Here is a 13,238-nt window from a genome sequence, read left to right on the forward strand (position 1 = left end):
GCGTTTCAGCCTTGAACCTTGTTAAGAAATCTTTTAATGACTCCTTCTTCGCTTGTTTCAATTGGAATAAGGTTGACACCTGCTTTGGCTTCACCCTCTGATGACTGTAATTAGTGAGAAACATTTCTTCAATCTCTCTGAAGTATGAAATGGATCCCTATGGAATTGTGCAAATCCACTTTAATGCTTTCCCTTTCAAGCTTGACGAAAATGATTGACATAGTATCCCAATATTCGGTGCCCTGATATATCGAGAACTGATCTCGATAGCTTCTTCATATTGGCTCAATTTTGGATTTTTGAACTTCAGAGGTAACGAGGCCTTCTCTATCTCCCTTTTTAATGGATTTCTACCGACATCATCTGCCAGCTTTCTTATCGATGCCGAGACCTTTTCCAACAGTTGGTCTCCTAATTGCTTCTACATCATTTCCTGAACCATCTCATTTGTGACTAGTGATTTACCTTCTTCTTCTTGCACCATTTTCGATGTCGTTCTCGCTACAGATTGCACTTCTTCAAGATGACTCTTTCTCCTCTCTTCGAGGTGACTCTTTCGTACTATTGGAGTTCCAGAACTCGACTCCTCGCCATCCTTCTCATACATAGCGTCTTCAGCACGCTTCTCCTTCTCTTCTCTTATTTCTCTATTCTCAGCCATTAACATCTGATTTTGCTATTCTAACTCATTCATCCTTCTCAACAAGTCTCTCAAAGATACTTCTTCCTCTCGTATCTCATCCACCTCTTCCACCAGTCTACTTGCTGATCTTCTCGATCTTCGATCTGCATTCTTTGATGCTACTTGAGACGTACTTGCTTCTTCAACCATTAATATTTTACTTGATGTCGCTCGTTTAGGAGGCATCTTGATAAAACTATTTAACCAAATTCTTATTCTCTACTGATCCTATCAAACTCTTTCCAACTCTTTCACAATAGATTCGAAAACTTCAAAGAAACCAATAAAAGAATGTTCTTTCTTGATCCTTGATCCTTAATCCTTTATTGACCTTACCAACAGTTTCTCTTAATCACCAAGATTTCAATCAATGGATTCGAACAAAGAAAAAAGAAACGAAAGACAAAACAATTGATCTTTGTCTTTGAACACAGACGGCGCCAATGTAGTGATCAGAAGAAACCAATACTAATAAGAATGAAGGATTAACGAATGAATCAAACTAAAAATGAGTTTATATTGAAGAACCGTATCGGTTACAGTATTCTTTCTCTCTCTCTCTCTCGTGTTCTAGTTTTACAGATTTGGTATAATGATTTTGGAATGACTCATTTCTTCCTTTTCCAGTCCTTATATAGTGTTGCAAGTATAGCTTTGTCCAATCAGTTTGCGCCACGTGTCCATTCTCTTTCTCTTCCTCCTTTTTCCACTTAAACCTGCAACATACAAACTATATTTGTGAAATCTTATTCCACTTGGTAAGATCATTAGTAATTTTTTTTTAATCTTATCCAAAGTACTCAACAGATGGCCTTTTACACTTCGAAAATCAGCATGCATTTTACCATGTCAGCCACATCCATAATTGTAAGTACCCAAGTGTTTTCAGGTGGGTCCAAGGGCTTAGGCACATAAATGGATCCTTGATCCTTTTTCTAAAGCAAGAAAGTCACTTCAAAAACACGAAGCAACCATCACGTATGTCCACCATGTCAATCCTAATAAAAAATTGTTCATATGTAGAATTCAATAGTATTGCCAGAGCTGACATGCTAGTCTAAGAATGGAGGTTTCTGCACCGTTTTGGTTGTGATTCTACTGTTCAGGTGTGCTACAAATTGTATAGATTCATGCTCATGATGAAACAATCTCCACCAACTAAGATCATTTCCATCTTTATATTTTGCTTTTTGTCAACTCAAAAGTAATGCTTTAAGTGTGCTTAGTATAAATCAATAGTTTGCAGAGGAAAATTTGAAGCATTAAGGAAACTAGTCTGATGCAGGTACTACGCACCTTGGCTTAAACACACGCCATCTTAAATCACTGATATTTAATGATGAATAGAAAAGCAAAACAGTCATACAAAAAGATAAGGGCAAAATAGTCATTAAATAAAACAAATTAGGGGCAAAATTGTTACAAAAAGTGGTCCAAGAGTCACACATAAAAATTATTATAGTACTATTGGCAGTACTGTAGGTGGGAGTCAGGATTTTTAAAATAGTTAAGATGTATGCCGCAAGTGTTGAAGTACGTAATTTGTAATTAGCAACTTTCATAGTCAATGGTTCTCCCTAGAATAGTAAGTCAGTCATGATTTCTATTATGAGTTCTTTGGTTGACAAGTTTAGGGGCTATTTGTTTTTTTGGGTTAAGTTACAAGAGGGTCTTATAAGACCATGTGTTATAAGAAGGTCTTATAAGATGGTCTTATAAAGTGGTTTGTTTTTTATTTTAAGTTTCTCTTATAAGACCAAATATATAACATCTTATAGATGGTTATTTGACAAATATAACCCTACTTTACATCACATTTAACTTGAATATATTAATTTGAAACAAACGTATAGTTTGATTTTCGGTTTCAAATCAATTTTGATAATTAAAATATCGATTTTAGGAAACTACCTTAATTGGCGGTGGTGATGGTAATGGTCTTAATAGCACGGTGGTGGTGGTAGTGGAAGTGATGATATTGGTTTTAATAGCACGGTGATGGTGGTGGTAGTAGAAATGGTGGATGTCTTAATAGCACGGTGGTGGTAGTAGTGAGTCTTAATAGTACGGTGGTGGTGGTAGTGGAGGTGATGATATTGGTCTTAATAGTACGGTGGTAATGATGGTGGTGATAGTAGTGGTGGTTTTAATAGCACAGCAGTGGTGATGGTGGTGGTAGTGATAGTCTTAATAGTACGGTGGTAGTGGTAGTGGAGGTAATGATGGTGGTGGTGATGGTGGTGGTGGTAGTGGCGGCAGTGGTAGCCGGTGGTGGCTAGGGTAATAGAGTTATTTGATAAATAAGATAATGAAAAAGGAAGAAAAGATAAATGAGGCTAGGGGTATATGGACGGGGGTGTTTGAGTCATTTTTCAAGTTATAAAACTCATAGAATTTAAGTAGATCCAATTTTAGTACTTATAGAATTGGAGCCTCTTATAAGACATTTCTAGTAGAATGCCTCTTATAAGAGGCAAAAAATAAATAAAAAAAATGTCCAAAATCACTAGGCCACATCTTATAAGAGGTTATAAGACCAGAGGCAAAAACAAATAGCCCCTTAGACCCCTTAAGTGTTCTAGGTAATTCCATAGTGCACTATAAATATAGTCCTTGTCTTGTCATGGACGCGTACTCCAACTTCAATATCAAATAAATCAATACAACTTCTTCTCATCTCTCTACATTGTTCTAGTTCATAGTACAACTTCTTCTCATCTCTCTACATTGTTATAATTTATAGTCATATATTGTTCTAGGAGCTCTGCACAACTCCAATGGGGGTGTGCATCTCCATGCGACCATGCTCCAATCATCGATTCATCATTCGTATATCAATATTAATTTATTAGCTATGCTTAGCGCGCTCAAACATCAAGTATATATATGTCTGTTATGTTGTCATTCTAACTCCAAAGTGAACAACTGTTTGTTTGTTAGTGAAAGCAAGGTTCATGTTTACAACATAAAAAGCTTCAATCATACACTCTTCATAACACGAAAGATTTATTATTTGCAACGTAAAGAACTTCAATCACAAACACTGCAAACTACATTTCACTACATTAAAATTGCCTTGATCATCCTGAGGTCCGAACACATGATCGAACTTAAACAGCTTCCTAGAAGAATCACCACTTAAAATATGTAGTTCATTATCTTTAAACGAATTAAACTCAATGACAGACGAACAACCACTTGCAATTTCACCATGATTCAATAGCCTACATCTGCAGAAAACCCTCATATTTCCTTTAAGCTCAATCTCTTCATTAAAAAGTCTCTTTCGCTCTAAACACTCCTTGACATATTTCTTCTTCAATGTTTTCACCCATTCATGGTTCGTACATTTTCACCCATTCACCCAATAATGCAACAATACATTACCTACATTTTCACCCATTCATCTAAAATCAACTCAAATAAAAGTAACCAACAATAATGCAATATAACTCAATGTACATTACCTAGTACCCAAACTGTTCCATCATCAGTCTTCTCTAAACTAGTATTTTCTTGCATTTCATCTGAAACAAAATTTAAAACCCTTATTTCGATAGGAATAACGAAATTCTTCAAATTGATTAAAAATGAAAGAAAACACATACCCTTGATCGTAGGTTCATCTTTATTATTCATTTGAGTTTCTAGGGTTTGTTCTGAAATATAAGCAAATGAACAAAAGTTAGTAAAATAGCGCAAAAAAAAAAATCAAGAATAAGAAACAAATGTTGTAAGTTTCATTACCATTCATTTGAAGCATAAATACTTATATTTACATAAGAAAATGAATTTATTTAACTGCTATGGATTGATCTAGTAGTAATATGGAAGATGCAAGTGATTAATATGGAAGAATTAGCTTATATTTATCATATTCTTGCACTTGTTATGATACCAAATTGGCCAAGACCTCCTAAAATTGCAAAGAAGAGATCAGAACTTTTTGAAGGCAAGCAGATCACAAGCTCTCCTGACCCTGCAGAGAGAAAAAGTAAATAAAAAACCCATCAAAAGCTCTGCCTGATTCCCAATCCAATAAGTTATCACAAAAGAGTGAAAAGACACACAAACAAGCAAGAATGAGACAGAGGGAAAGATATTTATTTACCCATTACAACATCTAATTGGATGACATTACTGATCTGAGGGCCATACTTAAAGGTCTGGCCACTGATTCCACCATTAGAAAGAGTCCCACCAATGCTAAGGTACAGATAATCAGTCCATGACCTTGGTGCAAGACCAACTCTCAAGGTCTCTTTCAATAGTTCTACCCACAGAGTTCCTCCACTAACATCAGCATAAGAAGGACCAAACGTCATATCAGCACTCTTGTGTATTTTGATGGAAGAAGGGAGTGAGTCCATCTCCACAACAATGCCATTGAGTGCCTGTGCTTGACCATTGATTGAATGCCCAGCACCCCTTGCTGCCACAGTGGCTTCACAGAAAGAAGAGGCAGATAGAAGGCTGAGAAGGAGAGAAATCTCTTCAGGAGATTGAGGCCTAGGTACTGCAGAAGGGGTATTGAAGTAAATCCTTCCGAAGTCTAAAGATGCTGTGTTTGTGGTTTGAAGAAGTTTCAAGGGACCAAAGTCCATTGGGCTTTGGATGAATTTACAAGGTGATGAAAGTGCTAAAAGAAATGCAAGGAAATTGACTCTGGTGCAGAACAAGGCAAATTCCATATAATGATGAATATATTTTCTCCCAAAAAAATATATGGAAAATATCAAAGATTGGGTTTTGGCTGTTTCTGAGGTTTATATATTATATGGAGAGGATAGAATCAAGAAAAAACAAGGAAAGAAGGTAAAATGTGCCAATGAAGTTGAAAATCACCAATTACTCTTCCACAGTTCCCACCAAGAAAACTCCCAGATATATTAAGTAACAATATCACATCAAGAACACACAAAAATATTGGATTCTCTTCAGGAGCTTAAAAACACACTAGCAAAGATGTTTGCATAACCAGTGCTGAGGTAAGAAGAGAGGGAGGGGTGGGGGTAGGTAATGGAGGCAAAGTTCAAAAAAAAAAACAGTACATACAGAAATGAAGAAAGCAAAAATGCAGAAACAAGTAATTGTGAAAATCTGAGAGACAGGTAAAAAGGCAAGACAAACTATAGTAGGTGCAATTTTAAGAGCATTTAAAGAAAAAAGAGAAACAGAGAAGAAAACCCACTGAACGCTTTCTGCAATTAATGAGAGAAAAGAGTGAGAAATAATAGTCCAAAAAGAGAAGATGTCACATAAAAAAGGCACCCATGTGAGCCCCCTACTTCACAATCTCTGTTAGATGTGGTCTGTTTGTACTAAACAGCACACTGCCTCTCTTCTCTCACTTTTCTTTCTCTCTCCTTCCACTGTACTTGTGCTGTATTTATAGAATTATAGGGTTGAGATTTGAGAATTAGAGATAACCACACAAGCAGTAGAATAAGTTCAGAATTTTTTCAGAATAAGTTCAGAAGCAGACATCAGCTTCTCACCATATAGAAAAAAACAAATGCTGATTAGGGCTATGATTCTAATTGAGATATAAAAAATATATATATTCTGCCTAGATTTATCACCTTTCTTTGTAATCAACTGCCACCATGTCACTAACCACAGAGGTTTCTGTAAGAAGCTGATGTTTCATTCCCCATTACCTTTTCATTCATTTTGGAATTTAACTATGTAAGCTCATAACTGGAGGGTTTTCCTTTTGTTTAAGTAGTTGGTTCCTTATTGTCAAGTACAATATAAAAGGATAGATATATTATGTAAGTGTGACAAGTGGAGTTTTAACTTTTAACCTTTTTGAGTCCAGATCTTCTCCGTCAGTTTAGAAGAAAATATGGCGGAGATATACAACTGTACAAGGTGTTCTCAAAATATGTACAATTTTTTTTCTTATAAACCTTCTAAGAAAAGTTATATAGGCAGAAGATAGGGATTTATTGTCTTCTACAAATTCCATATTTCTTACACACATTTACCATTTCTGAAAACAAATCACATGAACACAAATGAACATCTCTTAAAATAGGTATAACTTGGAATGAAAAACAGCTATAACTGTGATATAATATATTAAAAGTTAAAAATCACAAAAATAAAATTTTAATGGTCATCCAATTGGTTGACCCCTCGAATCGGGCATTGACTTCTCTCGTTTTTTTATTTCTTGAAACACACACCACGTCGTGTTGCTCTTCCGAGGAAATTTCATTTCTGTTTAAACGAGGGGAACGAACATAACTAAGTCAACGTGGACATTTTCGATAACTAATCTCTCTTTACCACAAGTCAATGGTAGTTGCTTTGTCATCCGCTCAAGCTGCGTACTTGGTGGGACATAGGGACTATGGAATGTGGATTATTTCGGAAGCATGCAACTAGTCTTCAGCTTCACTACGAAAGTACAAACTACAAAGTGATCCTCCTCAGTTCCTTATCTAAAACTTCAATTGGTTTATTCAAAAGATAGCAGACCACGTTTAGTTCACTTCAAAAAAGGCTTGAAGGGCTGAACTTTTTTCCTCAATAAGTGTTACTGAAATTTTCAATAAATCCAGCACATAGCCATGTACTGATGTACCACGGTACCAGGATCAAAATATTTTATACGTCTGATACTAAAAATGTTTTGTTAAATTTGTCCCGTCTTCTATAGTTCTAAGATCTATCATCCCTGATGAATTAGAAATGACTGTGATGCATATACCCGTTTTACATGCGACTTGGTTAGGAGGGAATCTTCAAGGGTATGATAATCGTTTAGAATATTAAAGCAACATTGGTATCAAAAAACGAACAGCCTACTAATTAACAACACTACCAGGTTGATCATACTGTTCAATATTCCTGTTGACTTAAATTGCTGTTGACATTGATAAACTATTAGGTCCTTTACAAAAGTCAACCAACCAACCAACTTATACCTGTAGCATGCAGTACTCCTAGTAAGTCAAAAACTTTGATGATCATTGAGATACTTGCTGATCCAAAGGACCCAACTGTTTTGGACCCAAAAAACCCATTGAATATCACTACCACTCAAACATTGGAGGGGAGATTGATAAACGGAAGACCTCAGGGAAGATTTATCTCAGGCACACATTGGTATCAAAAAGGCTTATTGATTGCCATGGCTAATAAAAGTGGGGTGAGTGGAACCGCCTATGTTTCTTAACTGATGGCCGAGCTTCTAATTACTTTGTTATGATCATCTAAAATGTAGGTAATGTGGTAACTTACAGTCTTACAGCAGCATCTTACTTATCAACCAGAAAAGAGAAGGAAAAATACAAGGATGAATGTTCATTGATAGAACGTCAGTGACCATCAATCCACTTGTAATACTTAGCCCCCATATTATCAGGGCCTGCCGAACCACGGGAACCTCAGTAATAAGAAGGAAAATGAATGTTTATTGATCCAAAGTGATGATAACAGTTTGTACATTCAAATATCATTTTGTTACAAAGTCAATTTTCCAGGTTAAGGAAGCTATAAGTATTGGAAACAATTCTCGAGTATAGCTGAAGAATACAGTAAATTTTAACAAAAATTCATAGAAAGCTACACTATTTCAAAATTCACAGAACGGTCGAAAAGATCATTTTAAAAGATCATACTACGTAATTATACCATATGGTTTAGTTTCCTTAAAAGTGAAGTTGAAAATTTGGGAAGGCCTACAAGGTATAATACAAAACTTATTAGCATCTTCATAGTGTGCGCGTGTGTGAGGGAGAGAGATTTTTCAGTGACCGAATATTATAGACAAAAGGTCAACAGAGAGAGAGAGAGAGGTGGAACCTCACAGTAAAGCTTCCCATGAAGATTTGATCAGTCTTTCCAGAATAGATCCGAGGTCTGGACCAAAAAGAATAGGTCAACGACCGAGAAACATTTACAATCACAAAAATTGAAGTAAAAGTTGGGTACATACCAATTACCATGAACTTGGAATACATGCAGAAGCGTTCTGGTATAAGCCCTTCTCTTGGTTTTCTACAGTAGTTTAAAAATATAAATAAGTTACCAACCTGGACATAAAAAAATAATGGAAGAATTCATTGAGGAAGGAAGAGGGAAAAAAAGTGTGAATTAAATGCTTATAATTTCGAGAATTGCAAACAAGAAGCAAAGGATTGGAAGTCATCTTATCCTGCTAACTTATTGAACTGCAATTTATACATTATTCCAAGTTGAGTAGTGTCATATGCAGCCTAGCAGTCGCCAACTCCGCCCTCACAGAATTTATCATTCTATCTTGAAATGCTCTGGGGGTGGGGGGTTGAAGGTGTCCTGTCCTAATTTCTAAGCCAACAAGAAATGATTCCATATTATCCTGTGATGTCTTCTGCAAAAAAAATCTCAACAACTAGGTTTCACCATAAACTCTTTTATTTTCTAAAATTACCCCATGTAACATAGATAACAATGCCCTATAAGCGGCTTTGTCTACCTTGATCATTTATGCATTAGAGTGCTATTGATTTAAGTTGTAATCAGTACATATTACCAAACTGAAGAAAGGCAAGTCCTCTTAAAAAGACTTAATATACAAATAGAGCACACACCTGAATCAAATATGTGAAGCATCCTTTGGGCAAGACAAAAAAAATGAAGGGAAACAGTCTTCTCAATTTCTCATACACCACCATAAAGATGCCCATCTATGTCTGGGACAAACCCTCTTTCCACCATTTCATCTCTTATTACGTCATAAGTTATCCGATTCGGAACTAACCCTTTCTCCAACATCTCATTAAGAAGTCCATTTGCTTCTTCCATCTTCCCCTTCTGACACAGACCCTTGATCAAGACATTATAAGTTACAACATTTGCCCGTTTACCTTCTCTCTCCATTTGTGTTCTTGTATTCAAAGCTGCTGCCAGGTTTCCTCCCCCACAGTACCCATCTATCAATGTATTGTAGGTCAAATGACTTGGACTCAAGCCCATCTCAAGCATTTCATTCAAGAGCTTAACTGCCTTTCTTGACTCACCTTTCCTGCACAATGCACCAATTAGAATGTTATAAGTAATGAGATCAGGTCTCACACCCTTGTCCTTCATCTTGTCCAGAAGCTTACTAGCACCCTCCCTGTTTCCTTCCCTACATAAGCCGGAAATCAAACAATTATAAGTTGAAACATCATCATTGAAAACATCTCTTGCTAATGACTTGCAGTATGCAACAGAACCGCTTCCTCCATTTTCCCATCCTTGCAGTATGCATCAATCAAGGTATTATACGTAACAATTGTTGGAGTAATACCTTGTCCTGCCATACTATGAAACAGCTTGTGAGCTTCTTTCAACATCCCCTTCTTGCAAAACCCCTTAATCAGTGCATTATATGTAACAACATTTGGCTTTACATCTGAAACTAACATATCTTTCTGCAACTCAAGTGCCTCATCAAGCTTCCCTTGGCAACAAAGTCCATTTAAAATATAATTATAAGTAATCACATTAGGTCTGGAATCCTTCCGATTCTTCAACTCCTCAAACAACTTCATAGCAGCACCAACATTCTCGTCTTTACAATACCCGTCAATGAGGATATTAAAAGTAACCTCATTAGCAACAATATTACTCGACACCATTTCTTTAAGCAACACATCCGCCTTATACATTTTCCCAGCTTTTCCCATCTTACAATATCCATCAATAAGAGTATTATAAGTAACAACATTCGGAAAAACCCCCCAGACCTTGATATCTTCAACTAAATCCCCAGCCTTACTCAACTTCCCAACCTTACAATAACCATTAATCATAGTATTAAAACTAAACAAATCCAGCTGAACTCGCCTCCTATTCATCTCCTTATACACACCTTCCGCATTCTCAATCTCATTCTTCTTCACCAATGCGCTAAGTAAAGGATTACACGAAACAACCGATAACCTATATCTATAATCCCCCGCCCGTTCGAAAGCTAAACTAATCTTCCCATTCTTTGTATACGCAAGAATAAACATATGAATAATAATGGAAACACCAGACGACACTGAAATTGTATGAAAAATGGATGAAATTGAGTGATTTGATTTCATAACAAATGCATAGATGTGGGACCTAGAATTAGTTTCGAGGAACTCTTTTTGTGACCATTTCAAGTATCGAAAGAGAATGGTTAAGTCTATTTCTTGTTTGGAATCAAATAACAAGTGTTGGAGATAGTTGGTGTGGTTAATAATTGTTTTGAGTTCACCTTTTTTACCAAGTCTAAAACCCTACTACTAGTTTGGTTATCTGAAATATAATATGACAATAATTTGTCGGTTTTTGAGGGTTTTAAAAATGAAAATTGAATACGTGGCGGGACATTACTTGTGTTCGCCGACTGTCCAGATTTTGGGTTTAATCTACATCGTCCATGCACATCCGGATGTATAAAAACCCCCTTCATTACGTACTAACGAAACCCTCTTTTTCTAAAACACCCAAACTAATTAAAATATCCCCACATACAAACCTAGATCTCAAATTTCTCTTTTATCTCTTTCTTCTAATCTCATTCTCTTTTCTTGCAAACCCTAGATATCTTACAAAACTAAATTCACCTAGAAAAAGATAACAAAACAACTGAAAGAGATAAACACCCAACAAAACAAAAAAATCAAAAGTTTCAAAAAAAGATACTCCTGTGAGAATGAAACGAGTAGTTCAATTACAAACAAAAATGAAGAAAACAACAATCGATAAAAAGACGAAATCTAAAGTGAAAATCATATTTATTTTTTAATTTTATTTGTAAATATACGAAATCTAAGGTGAAAATGCTTAATTTATTATATAAAAATATATTTTCATATATAAAAATACAATTACATATGTGTGTGTGTTAATTAGTAAATTACATATATAGCTTCATATGTAAATTCGTATTTAAGCATATTCTAAATGTGAATTCGTATTTTCACAAGTGAATTTGTATTTACATATTGTAAATTTGTATTGCAACAGGATGTAAAATCTATTGGTTTTAACAAAGTATTACGTTCTTCTACATTGATAATGCTAAAACTTGTGTAAAATTTGAAGGAAAGAATTAGGGATATTCATATCACCAAGATGAAATAAACTTTTTTTGGCAATCTTTTTATGGTTTTTGTCGATGGAAAGATAGATAATAGAATGTTAAAGAAACCAAATCACATCATTATAAAATTGTTAAGCAGTTGGTGCAAGAAGAGACATAAGTTTAAGATAATAAATCAGTTTGTGTCTTTATGTCCATTTGATGTGGCTGTAACTTTTGGACTTCCCATGATGGAGAAAGTTGTTGTTTTTCAGTCAAAAACGGGAATAGACGAAGTTATTTCTGGATCACCATTCCTGTTGAGACGTTTCTTCGGAATTAACAAGATAACAACAACGGTTGTAAAAGAAATCTTGAACCAAATTGGTGAGACTACTTGTCATTTTTCTGATGATGACAGTATTTGTAAGTACTAAGTAGTGGTGTGAGTGGACCAAGCTATTCCACTCGCACTACTACTTACAAATATTGTCATCACCAGAAAAACGACTAGTAATCTTACCACATCTTCAATATCCGTAGGGTCCGTTGAGTCTACAATCTGGTTCAAGATTTCTTTTACAACCGTTGTTGTTATCTTGTTAACTCCGGAGAAACGTCTCAACAGAATAATGGTGATCCATAAATAACTTTGTCTATTCTCGTTCCTAACTGGAAAACAATAATTTTCCCATCATGGAAAACCCAAAGATTACAACCACATCAGATGGACATAAAAACACAAACTGATTTCCTATCTTAAACTTATGTCTCTCCTTGCACCTACTGCTTAACAACTTTATAATGATGTGGCTTGGTTTCTATAACATTCTATTATTTACATTTCCATCGACAAAAACTATAAAAAGATTGCCAAAAGGAGTTTCTTCCATCTTGGTGATATGAACATCCCTGATTTTTCCCTTCAAATCTTGCACAAGTTTTAGCATTAGCAATGCAGAAGAACGGAATACCTTGTTAAAACCAATAGATTTTACATCATGTTGCAATACAAATTTACAAAATGTAAATACAAATTCACTTGTGAAATATGAATTCACATTTAGAATATGCTTAAATATGAATTTACATATGAAGCTATGTATGTAATTTACTAATTCATACACATATATATGTATTTGTATTTTTATATATGAAAATGCAGATTTATATAATAAATTAAGCATTTTCACCTTAGATTTCGTATATTTACAAATAAAAATAAAAAATAAATATGATTTTCACCTTAGATTTCGTCTTTTTATCGGTTGTTGCTTTCTTCATTTTTGTTTGTGATTGAACTACTCGCTTCATTCTCACAGGAGCATCTTCTTTTGAAACTTTTGATTTTTTTGTTTTGTTGGGTATTTCTCTCCTCTTTTTGGGTTGTTTTGTCATCTCCTTCTATGTGAATTTAATTTTGCAGAACATCTAAGATTTGCAAGAAGAGAGAATACGGCGAGAAGAAAGAGAAAAGAGAAATTTGAGATCTAGGTTTTTATGTGGAGATATTTTAGTCAA

The 13,238-nt window shown here is 35.1% G+C and overlaps 1 protein-coding gene and 1 pseudogene across 2 annotated transcripts; both read right to left on the bottom strand.

Annotated features, from left to right (window-relative positions):
• Window positions 1-3,639: 3,639 nt before the first annotated feature.
• On the bottom strand, window positions 3,640-5,555 carry LOC147496394 (cytokinin dehydrogenase 3-like). Its single transcript, XM_086559413.1, has 5 exons — window positions 4,794-5,555; window positions 4,596-4,661; window positions 4,291-4,341; window positions 4,150-4,209; window positions 3,640-4,069 (listed from the first exon to the last, which is right to left on the bottom strand). The coding sequence occupies exons 1-5, from the start codon at window positions 5,371-5,373 to the stop codon at window positions 4,035-4,037; spliced, it is 792 nt and encodes a 263-aa protein (XP_086415539.1). The 5' UTR covers window positions 5,374-5,555; the 3' UTR covers window positions 3,640-4,034.
• A 239-nt stretch (window positions 5,556-5,794) lies between these two features.
• LOC147496395 (uncharacterized) lies at window positions 5,795-10,890 on the bottom strand (annotated as a pseudogene). Its single transcript, XR_015194744.1, has 4 exons — window positions 9,265-10,890; window positions 8,631-8,692; window positions 8,498-8,554; window positions 5,795-5,883 (listed from the first exon to the last, which is right to left on the bottom strand). The product of XR_015194744.1 is annotated as an uncharacterized LOC147496395 (transcript).
• Window positions 10,891-13,238: the final 2,348 nt, after the last annotated feature.

Source organism: Coptis chinensis, chromosome 5 (assembly GCF_015680905.1).
Source record: "Coptis chinensis isolate HL-2020 chromosome 5, ASM1568090v1, whole genome shotgun sequence".
Taxonomy (NCBI): domain Eukaryota; kingdom Viridiplantae; phylum Streptophyta; class Magnoliopsida; order Ranunculales; family Ranunculaceae; genus Coptis; species Coptis chinensis.

Excerpts from the sequence above, each read along its gene's own strand:
- LOC147496394 (XM_086559413.1), bottom strand. The coding sequence starts at position 5,373 with ATGGAATTTGCCTTGTTCTGCACCAGAGTCAATTTCCTTGCATTTCTT. Across the intron at positions 4,342-4,595 it reads CTTCTTTGCAATTTTAGGAG|AACAAACCCTAGAAACTCAA; the intron begins GTCTTGGCCAAT and ends CTTATATTTCAG. Across the intron at positions 4,210-4,290 it reads AGATGAACCTACGATCAAGG|ATGAAATGCAAGAAAATACT; the intron begins GTATGTGTTTTC and ends ATTTTGTTTCAG.